The sequence below is a fragment of the Chelon labrosus genome, assembly GCF_963514085.1.
Source record: "Chelon labrosus genome assembly, chromosome: 22".
Classification (NCBI taxonomy): Eukaryota; Metazoa; Chordata; class Actinopteri; order Mugiliformes; family Mugilidae; genus Chelon; species Chelon labrosus.
In genome coordinates, this window is record NC_140355.1 from 19,397,942 (window position 1) to 19,424,616 (window position 26,675).

Sequence of the window (26,675 nt, forward strand, 5' to 3'; positions counted from 1 at the left end):
TGCTTTTTAGGTATTGTGAGACATGCTGAAAGTGACTTCCATTTGCGTAAATATGAACTCATGATGTGAATGCGGCATTTACTTTGTTTGGCTTGTTAGCATGCTAACATTCACTAATTGAAATTAAGAACAAAGTAGCATATGCTAACAGGAATGTCAGCATCAAAGTACAAGTCAAATAACAGTTAGAACCTGTTGATTGTGCTCGATGGGATCACCAAAGTTTTAGTTTTTGACCCAGATGTTTTTCATGTTAATCCGTCCCTTTTATGCAATCGAAAACAGCTAATGATCTGTTTTAGGTCCCGTCTTTGAGGTAACCACTGACTTCAATCCAATTCAGTGTGCTTTAAAAATCTTCTCACATAGTTTTGCTGTTGCAAGCGGTGGGACAGACACCGGTGGTTCACTCACGCCTTCTCCTTGTCCTTCAGACTGTGAGTTGGCTGCCAGACAGAGAGGCAGTAATGAGCTACGGCATGTTGTCAAAAACATTGTCTGTCATTTCATCCTTGTCTATAAAGCCCAGGAGCTGGTGACTAAAACACTGTATTGGGTGTGTTTGTGTCCATGTAACACAGGTTACACTGTCTGCATCTGCAATGTGTGGAGAGAAAAATAACAAGAAGTACTGGGTAAATTGTCGGAGAATGGAAAGTGCTTCATTTCTAGTCCAGGACACATCTACATGCATTGAAAACTACTACAGTATGAATAGATACCAGAGAATTTATTGACGCATTAATTTTTTTATGAAACATACGTAGGTTCTGGAGATTCTTTAGTGCACTTTACTCAGACTTTAACTCCGGTTAATTGGCAAAGACTAATCTCTCAACTGTTTGTAAATTACTGCCTGCTCGTGTCTGCAGCCATGGTACATCCACTCACATATCTATCGTATGCACGGCATGACAGTAAAATTAAAATGCAAACCAACTGTCCAGTGACAGATTAATTGGGATGTTGTCTTTGCATGCTAATACTGAACTTCACAGTACGTTCAGTCTCTACTGAAACAACCGCTGCTTAGGGTGATTTAATACGAACAGTGAATTGAATAACTGACAGTCCCACAGAGAATTAGCTCTGCTCTTTGCAGCAATTCTGCCCTTTTTTTTCTCTTATTTCCTTAAAGGGGAATTACTGTTTTTTACAACCTGGACCTTATTTCTGGCATAAAATACGATCGTTTACTCACCCACATAACTTTGGTGTCATTTGGAGTCGTTCGGACGATATTTACATCCGCATATGTCCATATAGTGGGAGTGACTGGGGCACCGAAATTACAGGTAAACAAGCTGCGCGGGGTTTGCGCGGCGCTCAGAGACGACATCATCCAGGTCAGAGGTTAGTAGGTCAATCTACAGACTCCGTATGATGATAACAGGTAACTTCGGATTCAACGGGGAATAGCACTAGTGTATCATAACAAAATATTGGTGAAATGAACGAGTTTCGCGGCAGATAATGCTTTATTTAGAGGCTGTGTTTCGGTGCCCCAGTCACTTCCACTATATGGATATACACAGATCTAAATATCGTCCGAACGATTCCAAATGACACCAAAGTTATATGGGTGAGTAAACGATCGTATTTTATGCCAGTAAAAAAAAATGTATCCCCTTTAAATCCTGTCTCCATAATATAAAACTATGGAAGAACCTCTCTTGTTTACACTGCCAAACAGTGGTGACCTAACCTGAACAGGTGGCTTTCATGAACATCTAGCAAGACAAATTATGAATGGGAATGATTCTCTTAAGGCTTCTTGACCAAAGCAGACCAGTCAAAGCTTTCAGTCATGTGTGTCCGCTGGTTGTTTTGCAGAGGAGTAGTTTTAGGCCTCGTCCACACGTACGAAAACGGACTTTTCCCTCTCCGTTTTCGAGGGCATCGTTTCAAGAAATATCCGCGTCCACACAGGTCCGTTTCAGCATGACCGAAAACGCTACTTCATATTCCAGGCCTATAGGTGGCGCTGTTTCAGTTTCAGAAATTCACCAAAAACGGAGAGGAAGAGGCGGAGCATGCGCACAAATCTTGAGCGCTGTTTACAAATCGCCTTTTTTGCTCAGCGTGGTGGCACAGGAGCATGATATTTTGCCCTAGTAACCCTAATAGGCTCAATATCTTCTCCAGTATGAAAACTAGCATGTAGTCCGCCATTGTTGTTGATGTTGTTACGAGACGTCTCGCGGGATGTGGAAGGCTGCTCGGGAGTGTGGCGATGACGTCATCGTTTTCCCCGTTTTCGCCGTCCACATAGAAACGCACGAGCTGCATTTGCGAATTTCTCCACCCTGGGACCCGTTTTCAGAAAAGTGCGTTTTAGGGCTATGCGTTTACAGGATACGTGTGGACAATCGGCCAAAACGATGAAAAACTTATGCGTTTCAGCGTTTTTGCGTTTCCGTGTGGACGGCCCCTTAATCTAATTGCTTAAATTTACTTGTGGAGACTTTCTGTCCCCTTGTGGTGAAAAAACGTGCTTACCAGAAAGTTACTTGAAAGGTGAAAGTTTAACACGTTTATGCGTTGCAGAGAAATTCACTGGTGTCAGATCAGGCCTGTCTCGTCTCGTACAGTGAAGGGGTGTAGCATCTTCACAGAGCCCAACATGAGAAGACCAAGTTGAAGCACTTCCCAGAGAGTGTATTTTTCTGTTATAAAGCCTATCGTTCCAGCCTCTTGTCAATTACGTTGAAGGACAGGTAGTAAGTGGATAAAACATTAAATGCAACGCAACTGGCTGAAGCTCTTCAAAGGTATCTTCAGCCTTTGAAGGGTGGAAGAGAGAGCCGACCAGCTAGGTTGTGTTTCTAATTAAACCTGTATTTTTACTCTCTTTTCGTGCAGGAATCTCTCTTGCTCTTGCTTTTATTTCCTCATCTGAAAACTCCACATGAAAAACAGCATAATCTTACTGCAAAACTTACAAGCTGGCTTTCACTTTAACTTGAACATGTGAATGGGTGAAGACTCCCGTGGTTCCCATATGCGACTCACGCCACGTGACTGGTGTCATTTGTAACTGACGCAAAGTGAAAAACCATCAAGGGACAGGCAGATTGGCTGTGACACTGCCACAGATGGGGATCTGTGACATTTAATGATAATAATAATAATAATAATCTTTATTTGTATAGCACTTGGGCGGCACAGTGGCATGGTGATGCCTCACACTGGTCGTAGGTGTGAGTGTGAATGGTGTTAGCCCTGTGATAGACTGGAGACCTGTCCAGGGTGTACCCCGCCTCTCGCCCAATGACAGCTGGGATAGGCTCCAGCACCCCTGCAGCCCTTCACAGGACAAGCAGTTACAGAAGATGAATGAATGAATGAGTCAGCTGACGTGATTTCCTCAGGCAGATCATTCCACAGCCGTGGAGCCCTGACTGACCTCTGATCTCTGATCTCAAGCTACGCGCTGGCCTGTGTGGCGCTAAAAGGTCAGCGATGTGGTCCGGGCTCATGAAGAGCTTTAAAAGTGATCAGTAGGACTTTAAAATCGATTCTAAAACATACTGGGAGCCGGTGGAGATCTGCTAAAACTGGAGTGACGTGATCCCTTGTCCTGGTTCTGGTAAAAAGTCTGGCCGCCGGCGAGTTTCGGACCACCTGGAGTCGTGAAATTGCTTTAGTGCCCAGACAGGTAAAAAGGCTGCGGTAACCCAGACGTGATGAAATAAAAGCATGTAAATTAGACTCTGTGTCTTTAAAAAGATAAAATGGGCCGGTCTTGGCAGCTCTGGTGGAGAAATAGACTTGGATGAACACATAAGAGAGAGGATAAGTCACATTTGAAACAGCAGATGCCTGTGTTTTGGGTGCACGAGCGTGTATGGCAAGGGCTCTGGCAACTTGCAGATCGTGTGATTTAAACCCCTTGTTCACCTCAAGCTTTAAAGGAAACTGACTGTGAACTACTGTTTTAAAAACTATATCGGCAGCGGCGGTGGCATAACTAAACTAAATAGCTTTGCATTCTGTATAGTCATCAGTTTCTGGACTGAGAAATAAAAAATAAAAGAGTTTTAAGACCTGAGTGAGGAGGGACACTGTCCTCAGCCACAATTATACACATTAACAAAAAGCTCTCCAGCACCACCTACTGGCAGATCCACAATAATACACTTCACGTTCATCAGTTATTATTTAAAGGGGATTTCTCTGAGGGCACACCCTGACCAACATGGAGGTATGTGAATTTAACAGTTAGAATTATGTGGGATTTTTGTTTATCCTTTGATTATACACTCCTGCAAAAGCTACAACACCTATAACTTTACTTTTCCTTGACAATAATAATCAGCAACCAGTGGAGTTTTTGGTAAAATTTATTTTGCAAGGGTTTAAGTGATACATGTTTTCAGGGATTGTCTTAACAATGAAGTCTTCCATCCTCCCCCAGCAATTAGGAGAGCACATGAAAAAGAAAATGCTGTTACTCTTCACACAAACTGTACAACATGTGAATATACTGTAGAACAAGGGATACAAATGTACACCTTGAGTACTCTTGGCTAGACTCAAACTCAACCCGTCGAGAATCGGACACAGACAAAAAGGCATACGTTCAGTACTGGTATGGTAATCCACCGCGGCTTTTTGTGAAACACGTCTCTCTAAAGTCACATTCAGAGATTTTTTAAACACATTTGCAGGGTTTGATTTCTTTAAAACTGTGTGCTTCAGTTCTCTGAACGCGTCCGCCTTTTTGTCGTCAGCAGGTGCTCCTCTGGAGCTTTCAAGAGGGAGATACATACATGCTCCAAAGACATATGAAGGCATTTCATACAATCAAATATACTGATTAAAAACAGTCAGTAAAACTGGTATTTTACATAATATCTGCAGAAGCAATCACAGGGACCAAAGCAGATAAAACGTAAATTATAATTATTGCAAAAGACTAGCGTGATGAAAAGAACAGCGCTATGTGCAGCGAGATGTGTGTTCGTCGTGAGTTATGTAAAAAAAAAAGAAAAAAGCATTTATACATAGATGCTTCTCTCTGTGCGGTCAAAGACCTTTCTTTTTGATTATAAAATAAAGAAACCAATGAAAAGGAATGTAGCAGAGAAAAGGCATGAACAGGAAGAATACAAAAAAGAAATAAAACAAGAGGGCGCTTCTGTTCAACCCTCATCTTTTGTGGTGTTATCCTCTAGATCCTCGTCACTGTCTAAATCACTGTGAAGCCTCTTGGCCATGGTATTTCTGCTTTTCTCCTCCTTAGTCGCCTTCTTTATCTGTACCGGTAACGGTTTCACTGGTTGCAGAAAGAGAAAATACAATGAGTTTGGTGCAAAGCACAGCATTTGGAACTTTGCAAGAAGAAGCAGGTCGTGTTTTTTAATTCCTCGTTTTTGCTTTCGCTCGTGGTCACGTGCAAAAACTCAGCCCTCACCTGCAGATGGAACAAACTGGTCTTCAGCTCCACCGCCATTATCGCTGTGACCGGCGCTAACCGCCTCTTTCTGTTCCTCGTCTGTGACAATTCTCTGTCTGGCACTCTCGAAAACAGACTTAATGACAATCGAATCCTCGTAGATCTGCAGCGGTTAACAAAACACACATAACACACACACACACACACACACACACAGATAATCAGAGCATGGGGTGTTTGTTCGCCACATAAAAAAAAATCCAAACCCGTTTACGAGCAGGACTACAGAATGGAAACTGTGAAAAATAGTGCTGTTGCTTTGCAAATGAAAGAATTCCTCGGGGTTCACCTGAGATCCCTCCAGGTTATAAGTCTGAGCATTGTGACACAGGAGGAAAATATCCTTTTCCAAATCCCCCACGCTTCTGTACTTGTGATTACGCACACGTTCCTGTGAAGCAGAATAAACCGTTTAATACATTCTGCTTCAAGAAAGGGAATTTTTATAAGGAAACAACAAAACCTCCCATCTTTAAAGAATAGTTTAGGGAAATGCGCTTGAAGCTAGAGCCAGCGGCTGGTTAGCTTAGCATAAAGACTGGAAAAAGGGGGAAAATCGAGCTTGACTCTGACCTTAAGTATCAAAATCCCCTTTGATTAAATCCATGTGTCCTTTCTTTATGGATTATCTTGTCAGTATATCCTAAAACTATTTCTTGGCTGGGCACAAAGACTCCCTGGAGTCATTTCTGGCAGCATGGCAGCCTCATGCGGAGGACAGGACTCCCAAGCAGGCTAGCTAGCCGTTTCCCTCCGCTTCAGGTCCTTATGCTAAGCTAACGATGCATTCACGTGTTATTTGGATGGTCACGTTCACGTGCTTTTCATTTACCAACATGGACGCTAAAGACTGAATGTGTTGGTGGATGTTTCCAGTATTTATGACAACCAAGAGCAAAAAAGGAAAGCCATGACGGAGGCACGGGCGGCACAGTGGTGTGGTGGTTAGCAAGAAGGTTCTGGGTTCAATTCCATGTGGGGCCTTTCTGTGTGGAGTTTGCATGTTCTCCCTGTGTCTGCGTGGGTTCTCTACGGGTACTCCGGCTTCCTCCCCCCCGTCCAAAAACATGCTTGTTAGGTTCATTGGTGATTCTAAAGTGTGTGAACTGTGTGTGTTAGCCCTGCGATAGACTGGAGAGCTGTCCAGGGTGTACCCCGCCTCTCGCCCAGTGACAGCTGGGATAGGCTCCAGCCCCCACGCGACCCTCCAGAGGACAAGCGGTTACAGAAAAATTAAAGAATGAATGAATGACGTGGACACGGTGTCTGTACCTTAAGCCGTAGCTTGCTGGGCATGTTGCGGCCACACAAACTGTGATTGGACCGAAAAAACTCTATCTCACATAGATGTATTTTGCAGTGGAGCGCAACACAAGTGACTAGATGCCGGAATAATCTGCCTGCATCGGCTACGACGTTGGGCGCGCCCTGCTTAGCTCCGTTTCTAGAGAACAAACTGAGCTTTAGGCGCTCGTGAAAGCTGGACGTGCTGCTTGCAGGTGACAATCTGTTGCATTTCACAAACATGGGTTGCCACGTTTCTGCAAGACGTTGATGACTTGATAATTTGGGCCCCAAAATAACAGTACCTGCTACACGACCACAGTTAATACCAACACATTGAAGCGGCGTCAATTTGATATGAAAAAGATTCTGCCCTAAGTCCTCAAGTTCAAGCCGAGTGAATCTCAAATCTACTTCCTCGCCTCTGTCAGTCCGACAGTACATGCAGAAATGATTATTCTGTATTTTTAAAATGCAATGCTTTACTCTGGATTCCATAAACCTCCCAAGATACCAAGATAAATGAGCTTCAGATGAATGCATACAGTATTTTATCTGTATATTAAACGCTCCTATCCATCCACCCCTATCCGTTTGATCTGAACGTCGCAGGCGGGATGACACTGAAAGGTGTGAATGCGCGAGCTCGGAGGCCGACACGTACCCTGATCCTCCTGAAGTCCACGGGCTTTCGGATCAGCTCGTAGTACTCGGGTACCTCCTTCTTAGAGGGAAGCTGCACAAAGCCTTTACTGATCTGACGTCCCAACCTGGAGGCACAACGTTAGGTTTCACATATTCCCTTTTTATCAAGTAAAAGGGTGATTACGGCGCCATTGTGTGGGTAACATTTGCAGTTAATAGTTGTGACTTATCTTTCACCCTTTTGTTTTTTACAAGTTACCTGTTAATATGTTATCAAAGGTGCCATTTACGGATATGTTTAATGTCAAAATAACAACTCTATTACAAGCGGAAAGGCATAGATTTGCTTAAAAATGTGTGATTTCTGGCTCGATGCAGGTATTCATTTGGATAAAACTATCCCAACTGTTGTCAGTACGTTGGGATAGTAAAATTAAGTCATGCTTTTAAGGACTTTGCAATGCAACCTTCCCAAAAACAGTCAACGTGCATGCATCTCAGTCCTACAGCTGCACCCGATACGTGACAGCCCTCACCCATCCTTGTAGTTGATGACCATGTCCACCAGCGTGTTCAGCGTTCTCGTGAGCTCAGGCGGGTTCGGGGGCAGCTTCTCGGCCGGTGGGCGTCCTCGCTTCCTCTTGACCTTTTCGCCGGTTTCCTGCGCGCCCTGCAGCTCCTTCTCTCCATGGTGATCGCCTTTACGCTTCTTCAGGCCGATGTCGTCTTCCATGTCCTCCAGGGAGCCGTTCTCTCCTGCCTCAGGCTGCAGGAGGAGCGGTGGAGCAATCTCAAACAAACTTACAAGGGTAAAGGAAAGGGTGGATGACACTCTGGATGATAAAAACACACACACACACACACACACACGGGATAAATTGTGCACACAAAAGCCCGCACCGTCCTTTTCTTTTTTATTGTCGTACTACTTGCTGACAGTAAAACTAGTGAATGGGAGGAAGGGTCCCATTCAAAAACACTTCCTTTGACTGACAGCTCTCTACAGCTGCTGCACACAGTTGTTATTTTTTTTTTTCCAAAGACAGAAACCTGAAGCACTTCAGACAGCAAACTATAGATTATCAGTCTAAAGCTCTCAAATTAAAGCACCTCCTGTCCCCATCTAATTAGCAGCACTGGCTGCAATTCAAGCATTTGGAATTAGTATGGCTGATGAAACAGGAGTTATTTATTTATTTATTACAACAGCATCTGAATTTGCATGGGCGACAGCGTCTCGACTGCTGTGCTGTCCCTGCAAATAATTTCATCTGGAGGCTCTGATGTCGGCGGACGTCAAATAAATAATGCAAACAGACCTGATGAAGGCTAAAGCCTGTAGAAATGCCACAACGCCATGATTATTATGACTATTAATCCATGCTCTGCTGAGGCGGGAGCATGACTCGAGGTGTGTGCTGTTTGACAGAGGGGTGCCTGCTGCAACCATTTGCATCGCTCCTTTTCAAAAGAAAAAATATCTGCAGCAGCAGCAGCCACTGTATTTCCCACAAAGGCAATTAGAGGCCAGAAACATGAGTATGCATGCAGCAAGAGCGGCTCTTGCAGCAGCAGCAGCAGCAGCAGCAGCAGCAGCTGGAAGGAGAAGGTGAAGATGAGGGAGGAAACAGGGGAGACATCATGCCGTCCAATCCGAACAGAATACTGATGCATCAGTCACACAGGATCACACAGTGCACACATCAGATTTCACATCAGATTCCAATAATATAAAAAAAGAAAGAAAGAAAAGAAGCATGCACTTTGAAGCGGGCAATGTATTTCTCAAGGACGGAGAGTGGAACAGCCACAGTACCAGAGTGATTACTGGGAAATAATAACAGGCGCTCCAAAATGCGACTGGTGATGCACTTCCATCCAAGAGACATGGCAGAGGACTGACTAAGAGGAGACTCTGGAGAGGCAACAATAGAAATCCTGCTCATCATCGCTCGGCTCAAATGCAGGCTTTGAAAGCCCCGCTGCTCCCTCTCTCTCTCTCTGTCTCTCTCTCTTCCTCTCTCCCTCTCTCTAAGGGGCTGCAATCGTTCCAGCGGAATACTGGAGGGATAGAGGGTAATCCTCAAAGATGTACAACACAGCTGAGAGCCGCCTGATTGACTTGTGCATGTGCGAGCGGTGGAAGGGTGTCAGCGTGTGCATGTGACGCTCCGTGCCTGCGCTATCTCCTAACAAGCCTGCCTCTTCCCTGACTAATCTGGCAAAGATTCCCTCTCATCTGTTACAACACACACCTACACACTCCCTCTCTCCTTGCTCTCGCTCACACACGCACACGCGCGCACGCTTGTGCACGCACAGACAGACACGGATAAAGTCTCTCTCTCACACACACACTCCTTCACCCCCGCGGCGCGCACACGCACGCACGCACACACATTTTCATCCGTCTCTTCCTTCTCTCTTTCCAACCCCCGCTGCGATGTCACCCCCCCCGGCTGAAATCCTTGAGCCCGAGAAGAAAGACATGGAGGAGGATATTTACCTGAGTGCAATCTGCAGGCTGGCTATCGGGATCGGCTGCAGCTGTGGGGGAGAGAATTAGCAAGCCAGCATAGCGGCGAGCTGCTAGTCTCTTCATCAGCTGATCACTCAGAAGCAGAGCCCAGAAGGGGGGAGAATAAAAGCGCTATGTTTTCATATACAAATCAATGGGCTGGGGGAAAATACAAATGCCATACCCATCTCCTGTCTGCAGCTCTCCGAAGTCTTTTTCCTGACTCTGGAAGGCCCCGAGCTTCTCTCCCTCTGCATGTTTTTAATATCGACTGTTGCCAGACAGGCTTTTTTTCCCCCCTCTCTCTCTCTCTCTCTCTTTCTCTTCCTACCCCGCTGTTAAAGTTATCGGGTCCATTTTTATTCCTCTAAATGTTGCGTTGCATTTTGGAGAGAGCGAACCATTTTATTTTATTATATTTTTCATTTTTATTATTATTTTTTTGTTTGTTGCTGTTGTTCGTAATGTGCAGCAGCGACGTTGGAAACACGAGTCCACCTCGCAGCAACATTCATGGCGCACGGCGAGAGCACGTCTGGAGCACGGTGCGGCCTTAGAATTCCAGCAGGGTGATTAATGCATAAATGTTGACTCGGATTACATTTAATTCCTCTGCCAAGACAGAAAGGAACAAACATCTCTGCAACACTGGGCTGCCGAGCTGGAAACAATTGCAGTAACACAGGGGAGCGTTTTTTTTTTTTTTTTTTTTTTCTTCTTGGGGAGGGAGGCTGATGTTCAAACACATCTGGTTTTCTTTTTCCAACTTGTTGTGCAAAACGCTGCTGGAAAAAACAACACATGTTAGAGCTCACACCACAGGAAGGCACACAAAAGGAGAAAAAGGAAAAAAAAAAAAACCATAGAAGCACTCTCTTGAGTGTTCTTCAAACAAGGCCGTAAAGATAGGCACCGTCCTTTTGTATTTGTAGAAACTTGGCAGACGCGGGACCTGAGCTGCTGCAAATGGAATTTCGGTGGAAACGGAGAGAAAATCAAGAAGCCTGGGAGTCAAACGGGCCTCCGGCGCTGCCCCGGTGTCACGCGGTTCAGTCAATCTTCTAGCAAGCTGGCCAAGGCCATTTGTCACTCTTAAAGCGCGTACGGAGCCTGTTTCTTCCTCACGGAAAGTTGATTTCAAGTGTCTGAAACATTAAATATTCAGGACAGAGTGGGGAACAATCAAAGGGTTGGATATTAATTCATGATTAATGCACAAAACACTTCAGTCTGCTTTGGGCTTGTGTGCGGTTTGCCCCCAATAACTTAAGCAGAGGAGCCAGTAACCCGTCTTTTCAGACTAAACCTTCGAGGATTTATTTTTTTGTTCCTTCTCTCTTTGTTTGCAGCAGAAACATCCCGTGAGCTGACATGTTGCCGCCTTTCAAAGTGATACAGTGAGCTGCAGGGCGGTGCTTGAAAACCACGAATAACAAAAATCCCTTTATGGCCAAAGCACAAGAGACATAACATTTTGACCACCCTCCTAATATTGTGTAGGTCTCCACTTGTGCCTCGTGACTCATCAGAGAATGGACATGGGCCTTCTGAGGGTGTCCTGTGGTGTCTGGCAACAGAATGTTGTTAGTGGGAGGCCTTTGGGTCCTGTGGGTTGAGGGGATGAGGGGCCTCTGTGGATCATCCCACAGATACTTCACCATTCATTCATCTTCTGTAACCGCTTGTTCTGTGAAGGGTTGCGGGGAGGCTGGAGCATATCCCAGCTGTCATTGGGCGAGAGGCGGGGTACACCCTGGACAGGTCTCCAGTCTATCACAGGGCTACGGCCAATTTAGAATCACCAATGAACCTAACCAGCATGTCTTTGGACGGTGAGAGGAAGCTGGAGTACCCATTTTTTTGGTTAAATTTACCAGTGGACAGACAAAAGAGCAGGGAGACTCTGAGGTAACTGCATGTTCTGGCAGCTGCTTCTTTTGCTGCGAGCACGTAAAGTGAAAGGTCGCTGCAATTTAGGAAGCAAGACATGTCTTTCTTTATGTACGTCATCAAACCTGTGTAAGTTTAACAGAGACAAAACTGACAGGCGGTTTATTATCTTATGAGCTTATCTGCTTAATATGCTGTGTTGTAATGTGTTTTATCGCAACGTCTGGCAATGATTGGTTCATGCATAAATCCAAGACAATTTTCTCCCACGGAAAACAATAAAATAACCTCAGTCTTAGTTTCAGTTTTATGATTTGGCACAACACCAGTTATCACTAGTTATCTTTATTACCTAACGTGTAACCTAATATGGGCGAAGGAGGGCTGCTTTGTGTTTTACAGCGAAAAGAAGCAGAAGATGGATCACAATTAAAATTGCAGGAATCTCTAAAGACATGCTGCATATTTTGCAGGGCTTCCATATTAAATCATGCACAACCAAATTAATAACAAGGATATAATAACGATGGATGTCACAAACGTTCAGTAATATATACCGATCAGCCATAACATTATGACCACTGACAGGAGAAGTGAATAACACTGACCATCTTGTGACAATTCAGTGTTCTGCTGGGAAACTTTTGGACCTGGCATTCATTGGTGTGGATGTTACTTAGACATGTAGCATCCACCTAGACCAGACCAGGCACCCCCACCCCATAGCAATGACACTCCTTGATGTTCAGCAGCCATCCCCAGCAGGATGCAGCCTGACACAGGCACACACACACACAAGACGCTTTAGGAAAAACATGAAGAACAGCACAAGGTGTTGACCTGGCCTCCAAATTCACTAGATCCCAAACTGATCGAGTATTTGTGGGATGATCCACAGAGGCTCCTCAACTCAAAGCCCCCCCCCACACACACACACACAGACACACTAACATTATCATGTTGCCAGACACCACAGGACACCCTCAGAAGGCCCATGTCCAGTCCCTGATGAGTCAGAACTCTTTTTGGAGGCACAAGCAGAGACCTACGCAATATTAGGAAGGTGGTTATAATGTTACGCCAGATTGATGTGCAGGCTCTAGCATGAAATTGCAGCATGCATTTCAGCTTCATATGACATTCAATAACAAAAAGAAAAAACAACAAACATATCTAGACTTTATCTGCATCCGATCTAATGGAGAATAAGGTTCTCTGCTCGTATAATGGGCTATATTAAGCGACTGAATTAACCTCAGACCTCAAACGGAGATATCGCGTCAGAATTATGCCGCCAGGAACCACTTGCTCAAAACTGCCAACTGTTACCATGGCAACAGCCATTTTTTTATTTTATTTTATTTTATTTTTTGATGGTGGTGGTGGTGGACCTTGTATATCATTGTGTTTTACCGCCGTTGCTGAGAAATGACTCAGACTGCTCTCACATGCACACAGGAAAGAATGGGACACAGGGATCTGCTGGGGTAGGAGAGAGAGTGACACCATCATTTTACACCTATATACTGCCTTTGAGTGAAATCTTTTCTATAGGCAACACTTGAGCAGCACCTTTAAGAGCTCTGGAAACAGAAATCATGTAGGTAGATGCAGATGCATACGCAATAGTGTGTATTTAACATACAGTGCTCTTGTGTGCAAGCTTGACTGTTCACATGGACCTGCAATAAAATGATCTAATACGTGTTTATATGCCCCGCAACCGTCATTAATCCGTCAGAATAGAATTTTTTCATTTGTGCAAAGGGGTTCTTCCTGCTGCGGATCGTCACATCTGCCAGAAATAGAACGGCAGAAAAGTTTATTTTTTCCCCCCCAGGTTTATTGGCGAGATGGAATTTGTTCCGTCGTAACAACTGGTGGTTTTTCTATCTCTGTGTTTCTGTCAATCTGATGTTGACCCCACGTGGGGAAAACATGCGCAGAAAGAATGGATTTTAACCAGAGAGGGCAATAATCAGATTAGGTGTTTACATGGTTATTAAATGTGAATATACACTGATCAGGCGTAACATTATGACCTCCTTCCTAATATTGTGTAGGTCTCCTTTGTGCCTCCAAAACAGTTGTGACTCATCAGAGAATGGACATGGGCCTTCTGAGGGTGTCCTGTGGTGTCTGGCAACAGGATGTTGTTAGTGGGGGGCGGGCTATTGGTCCTGTGGGTTGAAGGGAGGGGCCTGGAGGGGTGAATTCGGAGGCCAGGTCAACACTTTGTGCTGTTCTTCATGTTTTTTTTTGTTTTTTTTTGTTGTTCCTAAAGTGTTTTTGTGTGTGTGCCTGTGTCAGGCTGCATCCTGCTGGGGATGGCTGCTGAACATCAAGGAGTGTCATTGCTATGGGGTGGGGGTGCCTGGTCTGGTCTCGGTGGGTGCTACATGTTTAGATAGTATCATCAATGACCATAGTCCGGTTGATTCTTCACACGGAGCCGTCGTAGAGTTGTACGGCCTGAAGGACAAACAACCTCCGCAATCTGTCCGTGGAGCAGGACAGAGACACATCTATCCCTGACTATGGTGTTGTGTAGAGGGTGGTGGACATCGTTCATGATTGATCACATGAATGAATTGCAGGTCCAAAAGTTTCCCAGCAGAACATTATCTTGTCACAAGATGGTCAATGTTACTTACTTCTCCTGTCTGTGGTCATAATGTTGTGGCTTCTTCTGTCTGTTCTGATGAAGAGGAATTTGTGTTCTGACCGTGCTATCATTCTGATCAGTAGTGAGAAAACTAGTGTTGATTTAAACAGTCACTGATGAGTCTCTCTGTTGTAGGATTGATGCAGAATTGAGTCATCACCCGACAAACTCGCTTCTCTCTTCACATTAAAGGGCGCAGGTTATTCTGGATGTTTGAGTGTTCAGAGCTGAAATCCAGCCAAGAATACTTTGATTTGCTGGGATCTGAAAGTCAAGTCGAGACATGAAGCCGTGTTCTGAAAAGGTGCTCTAAAATTTAAAGCGGACAGCCCTTACGAAACAGTCGGAGCTCTCTGAAACCAAAGAAACCCTGCTCATATTGAAACCTGTTTAATTAGCCATATACGAAAGGGAAAGTGAAACAGTTAAAACATTTTAATGACAGAAGGGCTTTGCGATTAATGATGAGAAAACATTCAGCTGTCAGACCATCCAATATGACGTACAGGCCACCTTAAAGGAGTCAGTCAACATCTTGGGGAAACAGGCTTATTCTGTTTCTTGCTGTGAGAAGATGAGAAATAAACCACTCTGTTCATATTCTCCTGTTGCTGATTGGAATAGCTTGGAAAAACCAGGTGGAAACAACTAGCCTGGCAGGGCTCAAATGAAAATCTGGCTGCCATCTCCTCTAAAACTCATCACTAATTATATCTTGTTTGTTTCCTCAGTACACAAAGAACGAAGTGCGAACATGCTCGACGGCCAACCAGAACTACTTACACTCTACTGGCTCTAAACAAACAGATGTAAGAATAGCATTGATAATCATCTGACGCGCAGCAAGAACACAGCATTTCCCAACAGTGTTGAAGCGTTTATTAGCATCCCAAACAAATCTCCTGTGAATCTTAGCAACAGATGCACAACACGATATGTTTAACCTCCAGGTATTGAGCTTGATATAAGTGAAGCGTGTTTAAAATAAATATGGGTTAAGAAAGTTCAGCTCCAGTTTTAAAATTGTACTTTTTCAATGAAAACAAAAATGTACAGTCAAAGGGAATAATGACGATATAACATCTTCTACCTGCTATGAATATAAAACAGTACATTTCTCTGCTATGCATAGATAATCCTGCTGAGTTATAGTATAATGTCAGACTTGTGTGCATGCCATTGGAGAGTAAGTAGCCTTCTGTCAAACGGTGAATTTGATTCGGGTGTTTTGACAGTGAAATCACCTCATGGATAAGATACATGAAGCATCCATTCAGGCTCTGACAGGTCCCCCTCATTCAAAAGACATTTCTTCCACCAGAGGAAGGGTGAGACTTTCCACTGTGACGAGCAACGGCCTGTTGACATTAAAAAAATAAAATGTTAATTCTGAATATGCACTTTATTTGAGTGTTAAAGGGGAACTACTGTTTTTTTACAACCTGGACCTTATTTCTGGCATAAAATATGATCGTTTACTCACCCATATCACTTTTGTGTCATTTGGAGACGATATTTAGATCCGCATATATCCATATAATGGGAGTGATTGGGGCACCGAAACGCAGCCTCTAAATAACGCATTATCTGCCGCGAAACTCGTTCATGTCACCAATATTTTGTTATAATACACTAGTGCTATTCCCCGTTGAGTCCGGTGTTACCTGTTATCATCATCCAGGGTCTGTAGATTGACCTACTAACCTCTGACCTGGATGATGTCATCTCTGAGTGCGGCACGCACCCATGACGGTCGGCTTGTTTACCTGTAATTTGCTACTGCTAGTTTTTTGCAACATGGCTGAATATTTTTCAGATTCTGAGGTTGTGGACGACGACTTAGTTTATGATGGACGTCCATACCGTTTTGAGCCAGAGTATACGGATGAGAAGCTCGCTGAAAGGAGGATGCAGAGAGGCAGAGAGAGGAACAGCTGGCCGAAGAACAACAAACCGCTGCAAGTCTGTGAATAGATAACAGGTAACTCCGGACTCAATGGGGAATAGCACTAGTGTATCATAACAAAATATTGGTGACATGAACGAGTTTCGCGGCAGATAATGCGTTATTTAGAGGCTGCGTTTCGGTGCCCCAGTCACTCCCACTATATGGATATACGCGGATCTAAATTTCATCCAAACGACTCCAAATGACACCAAAGTTGTATGGGTGAGTAAACGATCGTATTTTATGCCAGAAATAAGGTCCACATTGTAAAAAACTGTAGTTTCCCTTTAAGAATTAAGAATGGTGCGCTCTTAATTATAGTTTGGACAGATTTTAGGGTGCAAAGTCAAGATGTCGCTGACCCATTCATCCATTTAGACGGATGAAATCATTAAATGTGTTCATCGGTAAAGCTGGGGCTGGGGCAGAGTTTGCTTATCCTGTGCCAATGCGCCACATGAAACACAGACGTAGGGGGGTAATTTCTGAATCACATGACATCCCCAGGTAAAACCAATTCCGTGCGAACAGGGCTTTAGTGCGAGAATGTTAGCACCACATACCCCTGCGTGTCCCCTGGAGAAGTTGGCATGAGCATAAAGGAGCACCGCAATGTCATTGTGTCCTGCCTCTAGTGCGATGGACAGGGCCGTGCTGTCATCCTGTTAACACACAAAATCAGCAACAATATCAGAAGTTCTGCTGTTGGCGCATAAGAAAAACAACTTACACGTCCTTGTTTTTCTCGATATAGAATTAACGGAAATGGAAATTTGTTGCTATTCGTCTGAAAAGTTCTCAGCTTGAAGGCACGAGCGTCACTGGAGCTGCACGGAGGAGAGGCAATGACTCACATACACTGTCAGTCAGGGTGGCGTCACACTCCGGCCGTGCCAGCAGAAGTTTAACGATGTCAGCGTGGCCATGCTCGCTTGCACACATCAGCGCGGTGGAGCCCTCGTCGTCCTGGATATTGACCTCCGCCCCCTGCGCCAGGAGCGCCTGCACCACATCCATCCTGCCGTGGCTCACAGCGAGCATCAGAGCCGTCTGACCAGCCTGAGCAGCAGAAGGCAGGGGTCAGGCACAAGACGTAGGGTTAATTATGCCGAGTCTACACATCTCAAACAGTTCAAATATAGACACAAATTTATATCTTGTCTGTGGAATCAAACACTTTCTGTATTCTGTATATCATAGTTATTTTCATAGACAGATTATTTTAAACTAACTTTTTTTTATATAATATATTTAAATATATTATTATTTATTCAGCAAAACATGAAAATCTCAAAATCTTCTCTATAGAGTAGCCCATATTAGATCATAAATGACAATAAGTCATAATGATTAATGCTAGCTCAGGTTTAAACATGGGAAGTTTTATAATTCTGTACAATTTGGAGCTTTTAGGAGTAAAAACATAACCTAGAAACTGCAGTTGCAGATATTTCCTCCTGGTGTTTTGCCCAGTTTTGGAATTAAATGGTTGTCACGGTGCGAGTTGCAGCATATTAGTCTGTCATTATCTTCACAAATGAGCAAACTGGCCCCAAGTTAGTGGATAAGATAAGCGAACAGCTTGGAGCTTTGCACTGCAAAAATAGCCCAAATCATAAAGAAAATCTGCTTCTATTTGTATAAGCCTGTTTTGTTAATACCCACAGCAGCAACTAAGACACAATCTGGATAAACAGCATCTGCCTAGAGGACGTTACCCCGCCCATTACGTGGGAGCAGGCTGACCTGGCTGGCCTTGGCATTGACGTCTCCTTTTGCGAAGAGCCGCTCCAGCACTCTCATGTTCTCTGGATTTTCCACAGCCGCCAGAGCGGCCAGCATGATGGGCGTATAACCTGCCGTGTTCTGCTGATTCACATTGCACACCTCTGCAGCGACGGTGGTCAGTTGGTGGAAGTGGGAAGACCCGATAGAAAAAAGCAGAATGTGTATTATTTATTTATTTAAAGGAAATACTTTACTGACTGTACCACATCTCAAGTAAGTACAGAAATGTCAATTAAAATCTGCCTACACCAAAGATGAATCTCTTGTAAACGTGTAGATTCACAGAAGAAAAACATGTCAGCACTTTAATTTGAGGATTACTCAAAGTGCTCTCGGATAGCTGTGGTTTTACTGCCGCCGTGCCATTTAAAGCTCTCCAAAACATGCATTTGGAGGGCTGAACTTACACTAAGTGCACAATGTGAAGCATCAAACTGCCTTAACACACTTACTCAAACTTCTCAGGATTTTTGCAGACATTTTAGATGCAGTTTAGCTTGCCTTTTAAAGTCAGCTGTTATATCAATATCCATTTCTATTCAGCCTGCACTTGCCTCAGACAGATTTGGGTCTAACCTCTGAAAGTTGCAGTAGATATTTCAGATAGAAGTAAGGAAATGGGACACCCGTTCTGTGTTTGCCTGGTCAATATATATTGATGAAAGTCTCTGAATAGCCGGGCCCTGAATTATACTGGGTCCCTTGTAAGCCAATTAACAGCCGGAGGGAAGGTCGGCACAGTTCTTTATCATTTAAAAGTGGATATCTCAACTACATATTTATTTCCCATTTTAAAAAGGTGATTTTGGAAAACTTTCACCGTTAACAAGACACACTGTGCATGCCCTTTTCTGGTACGTGTGATATATATTTTTTTATCTTATTCTATCCACCCTGTTGATTGATGTTATGTGTCAGGCAGTGGCCACCTTCCCTGTTTATTAGGAGTTGATTCCACAACTGATTCCACCTGAGAAGTCTGACAGGGGCCTGCCGATTGGTTGGTTCGGCCCCGGATCATCCAATTACGAGCCAGGGCCTACATTAAAAGGGATCCAGCAACAGGACTCCAGTCTCTGCTTCCTGCTGCTTTATTAGTCGACTTTTATTTTGATTTTTGTTGCCTACCTTGTTTGTTATCGAGATGTTTGGACCTTTGAGTGCAATTTATGTTAGCTATGGTGGAAGGTGCAGACTATAGGTGAGATACTGGTACCAAATGCACCTCATCACATAGGTAACCCTTTGTTTATGCACACTAGGATTATTGGTTGGTGCCACCTGTGTTTTTGGTTACACCTTTTAGCAGATGAGATCGTTAGGCCTTCCGTTTGTTGCTTTCAATATGGAGAAGTTTGTGAGCCAGGTCTAGTTTTGTTATATTACTTGCATTTATTTGGCATTACCACATGGTCCAATCCTTCCTTTACATCCAGACTCGACTTCATTGTTTGTCCTGTGTTCATCCCTTAGGGACATAACCGTAGAAGAAGCCATTTCTTTTCATCTATATTTTCAAATTTTCTATTTTATCTCATGATACACAGAGGATTTTACTCTGTGTTGGCACACTTGCCCCCCAGTGGCCACGTGGCAAACATGTGCGCACCAGAGCGTCGACTGGCTGTGCATTACTGCAAAAACTACTAAAGTACTTTTGGAATTGCAGAGGGTTTAAGAGCAGCAGCAGCAGCAGCAGCAGGATCATTCGTCTGCAAACTTTTTATGTTCCAGCTAAGTGTACATGCCCTCTGAGTGTTAATGTACCTGCATCGAGCAATGTTTTGACAACTCCAAAGTTGGAGTGAGACACGCTGTAGTGCAGGGCCGTGTTTCCGTTGCCGTCAGCCATATTAACTATGTGTCGCAGAACTGAGGGGGAAATGACCCGAAACGTAGATAAGTAGTCCCTTAGGGTGTCAGGAGAAGCCGACTTGTGGCTGGACACGGAGAACCACTCTTGCTGGAGTGTGTGTAGACAATCCTGCTGCAAGGGACAAAAGAATGGAACACATAATAATGTTTGTGTTGCCATAAAATGCCTTGCTGTTTTCAGTAATGGACCAATTTGGACTTTGTATAGGTAGGAAAATCTTATAATTACAGGAATAAGACTAAAAGAACACAGACAAACGCCACAATAAAGCAACGACTGTAAACATCTCACAAATAACATCATGAAGGAAGAGAGAAAGCATGTTGACAGTTTTGTTAGTATTTCAAGTTTTATAATGAAGTCTGCCTTGATTTCCCTTTTGAATGTACTTCCATCTATTTACCAAATTACCCTGAGAGTGAGGAGTCTCTTCCACTTAGAAAAGTCATTATTCTCGAGTTCAAGAAAATACCACAGCAGAAAATTACTCCCAACACAATCCTATGCTTTTTGCCTCGAATGCTCCAGCCGTTTATTTCTATTTCTTTGCACTTAAATGCACTTGAAGACACCCTGGCCCAAGTGTCCCTCCACACCCATCAAGGGACGTACGTGCACAGGACCACACATGCTGCGCATGTTGACCCTGAATCCCTTTCTCGCTGATTATAGTGAACAAAACATACCAATTCCCTGCTGGATAAAGCGGCCTCATCACTCAGGTGCATCTTTAAGGCTTGACAAGCAGAAAACATCCTTTCACTTAACTTACACCTGAAAAAAACAAACAATAAAATAAAAATTATAGGTTACTAGGCTCAAACTTGGGAGAACTTGTGAAAGTTTTGGACTCACTCACACACCTCTGTTGCGTATATAATCTTGCAGACCCTTTCAATCCTTTGCTAGAGCCGTCTTTTCCCTTTCTTGCTTGGACTCCATCTTGAGGCGCTTCCCTTATTGTTTTATTTCCTATTCTTTCCACCGCACTGTGCTCATAATCTGACACGGGGTCCAATCTGAGGACGAAACACACAAGTTTAATACACTAAATATATAAGAATCCAGCTGTAAAATATTAAACATTACACACGTACCCTGTAGTCACCCTCATGAACTTCATACTCCTCCTGATGCTGCTGCAGCACTGCTCGCCGTTTTGTTTCTTCACTACAGAAAGTGGCTTCCCGGCGTTAGTTGACCTCTCTAGAAACAATCACACAGCACTTATATAAAACATGTAAAGTAATATTTACAAACCAACCAGGTCAATTAGGGCAGGGCGTGAGGATCATAGACTGCATAAAGATGGGACAGCTTCAAAAGTCAAAGCAAGTAGAGCTCCCCCTGGTGGTTGGCTACAGTATAGATCATAAGCTCCACCCCCTCCATGTTAGCGGATGGGACTTGAGCCAAACTAAAACACTAAAATACATGTCAAATCATTTTTTTTCAAGGTTGGTTTCTGTCATTTTAGGTAGTTAATATAATATTGATGCATGTTCAAGTGTCGAGGTTTCGTTTTAGTTAGTTTCGTTTTAGTTAGTTATTTGATGCGATAAAAACAGGATGTGACATAATGGTGACTACAGGTTGCCATGCCAACTGCTCCGTGAAGCGAGAGTTGTAAAAAAATAATTTAAAAATAAGTACAGTGTATAATCCAACATTTCTTTGTAACTGATGGAGGTAGAGCAGAGCGTATTATTAATTAAATGAAAAATGCGAGTGAGTCTGGTGGAGGTGTGTCAGTTTGGCCAATGCAAGGAAGTGGCAAGACATTGTCCATATTTATATACAGACTATGGTGAGGATATCCGTGCAAATCTGAAAGCCTCATTTGCAAAGGCGAGTATCCTCTGACACCAGTTCCTCCTACGAAGCCGTTCAATTTTAGACCGGCGACCACAAACTACTATGTGGTACGAGGCGCCTTCCAAAACCAGTCAACATTCCAAACATTGCAAGTGTATCCCTCAGAAAGTTAACCCGCCAAGCCAGAGACAACCACTTCCCCTGAAACCTACTGCAAGTTTAAACCGGGGGGACTCGGGAGCGGTTTCAAAGTAAAATATTTTTAAACTACTTTTATTTTTTTTGCAGGGAAGCATTCTTATCCACCTACTGATGTGCTCTTACAGTTGTGCACAAACAGGCCGTGATTACCTTCCTGAGCCGAGGACGCCTGCTGTTCTAACATCTTGATCATTCTCTTCACGTCTGAATCGGTGTCGCCTTGTTGACAGATTCCCGGATTGGCTTTGTCGCTCTTGGAAGGATCGACTGAAAACTGAGATGGGGGCTGAAAGTCTCTGTTGGCTGCAGGGAAATAAGATGATATTGCAGATTTAAATAAATACAGCATACATTTTTTATTAGCACATTTGTGACACCATATGTAGTGTTTGACTATCAGTGGAAATCTGGAGGAATGTTTTGGATGAATGGGCTTGTTCGCAACTGCACAGGTGGTGTGATACGCGTTCCTGCTCATTGCAGCGAGGAATAATTTAAATGTTCATATGGTGTATCTTTGAATGGTGATGATAAAACACCAGGAGACATAGCAGTGTATTAGTAAAAGGATTGGAAAAAAGTCTGTCCAATGTAAGCTCGACTAATTGTCTATATGTATAATTGCCTCAAAGATGCATATAGTACTTTGTGGTGAAAGATGTTAAATTAAAATAACTGCTTATTAAAACTCCACGCCTCTACAGTTTTACCTGTTGGCTGAGAATTGCTGAGCAGCTTGGGGCTGCTGTTATGATCATTGGAGCCCTCCGTGAGCAGGTCCCCATGCTCCCTGAGTATCCAATGCATCTTCTCAATGTAATGGTTCAACTCCTGGTCCCACTGGAACTGTGTGGTTTGCTGGACAGTCGGTCCAGGTGTACTGGGTGAAGCTGACAAATCCCGTATTCTCCCTTCCCCTACACCGATGCTCTTCGTCTTGATGGGGTCGGGTAGGTGAGACGGTCCAGAGGCCATATTTCGAGTTTTCAGTCCGACCAGAAAATTCTCATTAATGTTCGTAAACCCGACACCGGTGTCTCGAGTTACCTTGATCACTGCCTCTTGCGTTTGTCTTGAGATGCTTTGTGCTGGATTTGCGGTGCCTACACCAACCGTACGGGTGTCCGTGGCGCATCTGGTGTCCCTGACCCTGTTCCCCACGCACACGGTCCGAGTGTAAGTGTGAGCGGTGTTGGTGTGCTTGTCCTGGGTGCTGAGGAGTGTATTCGTGCTGGAGTCTGTGCTGAAGGCTTGTCTGGTGTTGGTAAAGCGAGACACTGAACTGGAGACGGTGTTGGTGCGCTGCGAAGCTGTCTGAGGGGATGCCATGATCCCCAGATCAACTCCTCTGACTGGATCTGTGGCCATACCTCGAGAAACAACTTGTTTTGCCTCACAACTCATCATATCAACGCAACAATTCCCACAAGGCACTGAGTGACACTTCATCATTTCTTTCTTAGACCAAAGATTCTCCGCTGGCATCTCGGTGTTGCTTTCTGCATCACATACCTTTGTCTCTGTCCCAACCCCTTGTGTTCTTGTAAAAACCTGGATCCCCACGGCCATTTCCCTGGTCACCACTCGCTCCCTGACCTCCCAGTGGCTCATGGGTTCATCTGGTCCTGTGCAAACATTCTCCATCTTAGGCTCACAAGACACTCCCACTGTTTTTACCTCCGTTGGCTCTCCTGTGCCGGCATCACGGAGCTCTGTGTGATTACCCACTCCTTGGCTTTTTGTGTCTGGCTTCGCCTCTGTGCCTGCGGTGGCAGTGGACGGTCTGGCAGAGCAGGCCTTGTCAATTCGGCTCCTCACTCCTGCGGACTGAAGCTCCAGTTTTAGCCGGGTCAACTCTGTCTGGAGAGCCGATTCTTTCAACTCTGCTTCTAACTGACAAATTCGCTCCTTCAAAGCAGCATTTATTAGCTGTTGGGCATCAAGCTCCGCCTCCTGTTCTGTGTAAATTCCAAGATTAACATCAGACACTTCTGTTGCTACAGACCTTGTCTTTACTTCATCGGTGCATGTGTACTTGTTTTCTTTTGAGGGTTTAGACGGTGTGACAGTAATCTCTTTGTCAGTTCCAACTGCGACCGACTTGACAGGTTTCTCATGCAGAGGGCTTTCACTTTTTCCACGCCGTGCTTGAAACTGTCCACCTTTGATGGCTCTTTCCAAAGCCTGCATCTCTTCTGCGAGTTGCCTGAACTCATTAAGATCACCTTTCCCTTTCCTTTTGAGTTCTTCTTCAGTATTCACCTTTTTGTCAAGATTAGACCCTTCCAAGCTATATGATCTTTTACAGATCACATCATTTATGCCCTCACCGTCACTCTGGTTCTTGAGCTGAGAGACCAGTTGCCTCTTTTCCTCCTGAAGAACAGAGATTTTTACCTGGAGGATAGGGATGATTTTCACCTGCTCCTCCAGCTCTTTCAACCTCTGCAGAGCTACCACCATCTGGTCACGGACGTGCTGCAGGTGCATGGAGCCGAGACTTGAAACCGGGGTAGTTCTACCAGAGCTCTGTGGGCTTAGCCTCAGGCTACCTGTGCTGCCTCTACTGCCCAGGGATGAGCCAAGGTGTGCATGCGTATCAGCTCCAGCGTCGGAAGGCTTGTTCCCATTGTTGTTCTGGTTATACGCACCCAGTCCAGTAAAGGGTGAGAGTGACCCAGGGGAGCTTACACCACCAAAGCTTGCAAGTCGTCGACGGGGAAAGGGTTGAGGTGGGGTCTGGTTCATCGCCTCCTGAGTCAAGTGCCTGTGGGTCTCCACAATGGGCTTCTCCATCACAGGGCTATGTCTTTGTAAAGCAAGAGATCTTGCAGCTGGCTGAGGCTTTGACTCTGTGAGCATCTGTGAGGTTGTTGGGCTTTCAATCCTAGAGGGTTTGTTGTCCGATGAGGAACCATGCGGTGGAGGAAGAGGAGGTCTACCTCTAGCGGTAGATGACATGCCCAGTAATCTTGTATCATCACTGCCAGACGATGACAAGGATTCTGCAGAATACCACAGGCTGGACGAAATGCCACTCTGCGTTTTTTCCACATTATTGACGGCCGCTCTGGGCCTTCTTTTGAGGCTTAGCCGCTTAATGGTGGCGCCGTTCTGGAAACTGTCCACAGACTCGAGGCAATCAACGCCCGACTGAAAACCGCAGTCAATCTCCAGGTAGTTAGGAACACACTCTTCAGAGCTTGGATCTGTTAGAACAACAGCAAAACAGTTTTATTTTATCACTCTTGCAGGAGAAGAGCAGTAAAAAGGAAAAAAAAAATACATGTGATGAAAAGCTAAGAACATCTTGCGTGCATGGTAAGGTTAAATTTAAAATGTATATAACTATACATTAAATTTAAAACAACAATCAACAAATATAAAAAAAAAAACATATCACAGAGAAAAAAATAAAATTCCTTATTCTAAACACTTACCTCAGTATGGTGCGAGTCTAGAGCCGTCACCTCAAAATGTTTCTGTCTATAATCTCCCTGAGCCTGTCCCACAAGAGGAGGAGGGACGGAGGAGGACTTACCAATCGTGTAGAGACTGTTTTCAGTAGCCACTTCTCTCCAAATGGTATGTGTCTCTACATAGACTGAACCCACTCTATAATTACTCTGCAACTCTCCCTCTAAATCCCTGACCATTCCCTTGGCAAGTTATCTTAAGCGCAGACATCCTCCAAGTGCTTCAGTCAGTGAATAAACAAAAGAAAATCTGAGCAAATGCTCAAGACAAGACAGTTAGATTTCATTATATCTCTTTTTTAAAAGCTTAAAGTTGACGCTGAGCTTCCCTTCTTTGCAAAGTTAGGTTGAAATTCCAATATATAACCCCTACTAACAACAAAGCTGGGTACATTTTGTGCATTACATGCAGAAATGTAAAAAAAGCATGTAATTTACTGGAATATAATTAAGAATAGTTACCTGACACACTTCTCAGGATGTAACTGCCTTGAGCCATGAACATGTTTCATCCAGTAAGAGCTTTGAATAAGACTGGAAATAAAAGAAAAAGACAGCAAATGTACTTCTTTTCTTCACATCTTGATTATTAGCTTCTTCTTTTTTTTAATATAAATTCCTGCTGCATCCCCCGTATAATCTCTTTCTCCCTCCGAGCTCAGAGCCAGCAGTCAATAACGGCTAACCTTGGAATGCTTGCATAAAGGAAATGCAATACCGGGTCATGACACATTATAGTTAATTCTGCAAAACTACACAGCAAAAGCAAAAGCCCAAGCCTCGGTGCACAACAGTGACTCGCTGCGACGCTGCATATCGTATCAGTTTCTCATCAGTAAGCACCTTCTGTTTTCAGCATGTGCAGGTTTCAAGGAGGCTTCCTCTGCTTCCGTCTTATTTAACCGCACGGTACCAACTGTTCATAAGTCAGATGAAGTGCACAAAGGGAAAAATATAAAAGAAAAAACATGCCATTGACCAAAATTACCAAATCAAGATACTTTTAAAATGTTATGTTATTTTTCAGCTCTTCACAGACTTAAAGATTAATCATAAATTTGCCAGAGAGATATGAGATATAAAATAACTCTCTACACTGCCGTCTCGAGCA

The 26,675-nt window shown here is 44.1% G+C and overlaps 2 protein-coding genes across 3 annotated transcripts; both read right to left on the reverse strand.

Annotated features, from left to right (window-relative positions):
• Positions 1–4,057: 4,057 nt before the first annotated feature.
• LOC311508211 (putative global transcription activator SNF2L2) lies at positions 4,058–8,173 on the reverse strand. The gene is made up of 5 exons (XM_084572902.1): positions 7,924–8,173; positions 7,407–7,512; positions 5,748–5,849; positions 5,417–5,561; positions 4,058–5,278 (listed from the first exon to the last, which is right to left on the reverse strand). Exons 1-5 carry the CDS (start codon positions 8,118–8,120, stop codon positions 5,145–5,147), a joined length of 684 nt encoding a protein of 227 aa, XP_084429028.1. The 5' UTR covers positions 8,121–8,173; the 3' UTR covers positions 4,058–5,144.
• A 6,707-nt stretch (positions 8,174–14,880) lies between these two features.
• LOC311507847 (KN motif and ankyrin repeat domain-containing protein 1-like) lies at positions 14,881–25,181 on the reverse strand. Of its 2 annotated transcripts, none has more exons than XM_084572378.1 (10): positions 22,799–25,181; positions 22,239–22,391; positions 21,170–21,278; positions 20,936–21,091; positions 20,759–20,846; positions 19,964–20,183; positions 18,155–18,297; positions 17,267–17,467; positions 16,972–17,070; positions 14,881–15,818 (listed from the first exon to the last, which is right to left on the reverse strand). In XM_084572378.1, the coding sequence occupies exons 1-10, from the start codon at positions 25,047–25,049 to the stop codon at positions 15,759–15,761; spliced, it is 3,480 nt and encodes a 1,159-aa protein (XP_084428504.1). In that variant the 5' UTR covers positions 25,050–25,181; the 3' UTR covers positions 14,881–15,758. The 2 variants fall into 2 exon arrangements, 1 of the variants encoding a protein (XP_084428504.1); XR_014699741.1 differs by having other exon boundaries at positions 15,789–15,818; positions 17,263–17,467.
• Positions 25,182–26,675: the final 1,494 nt, after the last annotated feature.

What these genes read in the sequence shown, in the direction of transcription:
- LOC311507847 (XM_084572378.1), bottom strand. Translation starts at nt 25,049, where the DNA reads ATGTCATCTACCGCTAGAGGTAGACCTCCTCTTCCTCCACCGCATGGT. An exon ending in CAGCAATTCTCAGCCAACAG is followed by an intron (nt 22,392 to 22,798) that starts GTAAAACTGTAG and finishes ATTTCCCTGCAG; the next exon opens with CCAACAGAGACTTTCAGCCC. An exon ending in GGCGTCCTCGGCTCAGGAAG is followed by an intron (nt 21,279 to 22,238) that starts GTAATCACGGCC and finishes GATTGTTTCTAG; the next exon opens with AGAGGTCAACTAACGCCGGG.
- LOC311508211 (XM_084572902.1), bottom strand. Translation starts at nt 8,120, where the DNA reads ATGGAAGACGACATCGGCCTGAAGAAGCGTAAAGGCGATCACCATGGA. An exon ending in GTCATCAACTACAAGGATGG is followed by an intron (nt 7,513 to 7,923) that starts GTGAGGGCTGTC and finishes TTGTGCCTCCAG; the next exon opens with GTTGGGACGTCAGATCAGTA. An exon ending in TGGACTTCAGGAGGATCAGG is followed by an intron (nt 5,850 to 7,406) that starts GTACGTGTCGGC and finishes TCTGCTTCACAG; the next exon opens with GAACGTGTGCGTAATCACAA.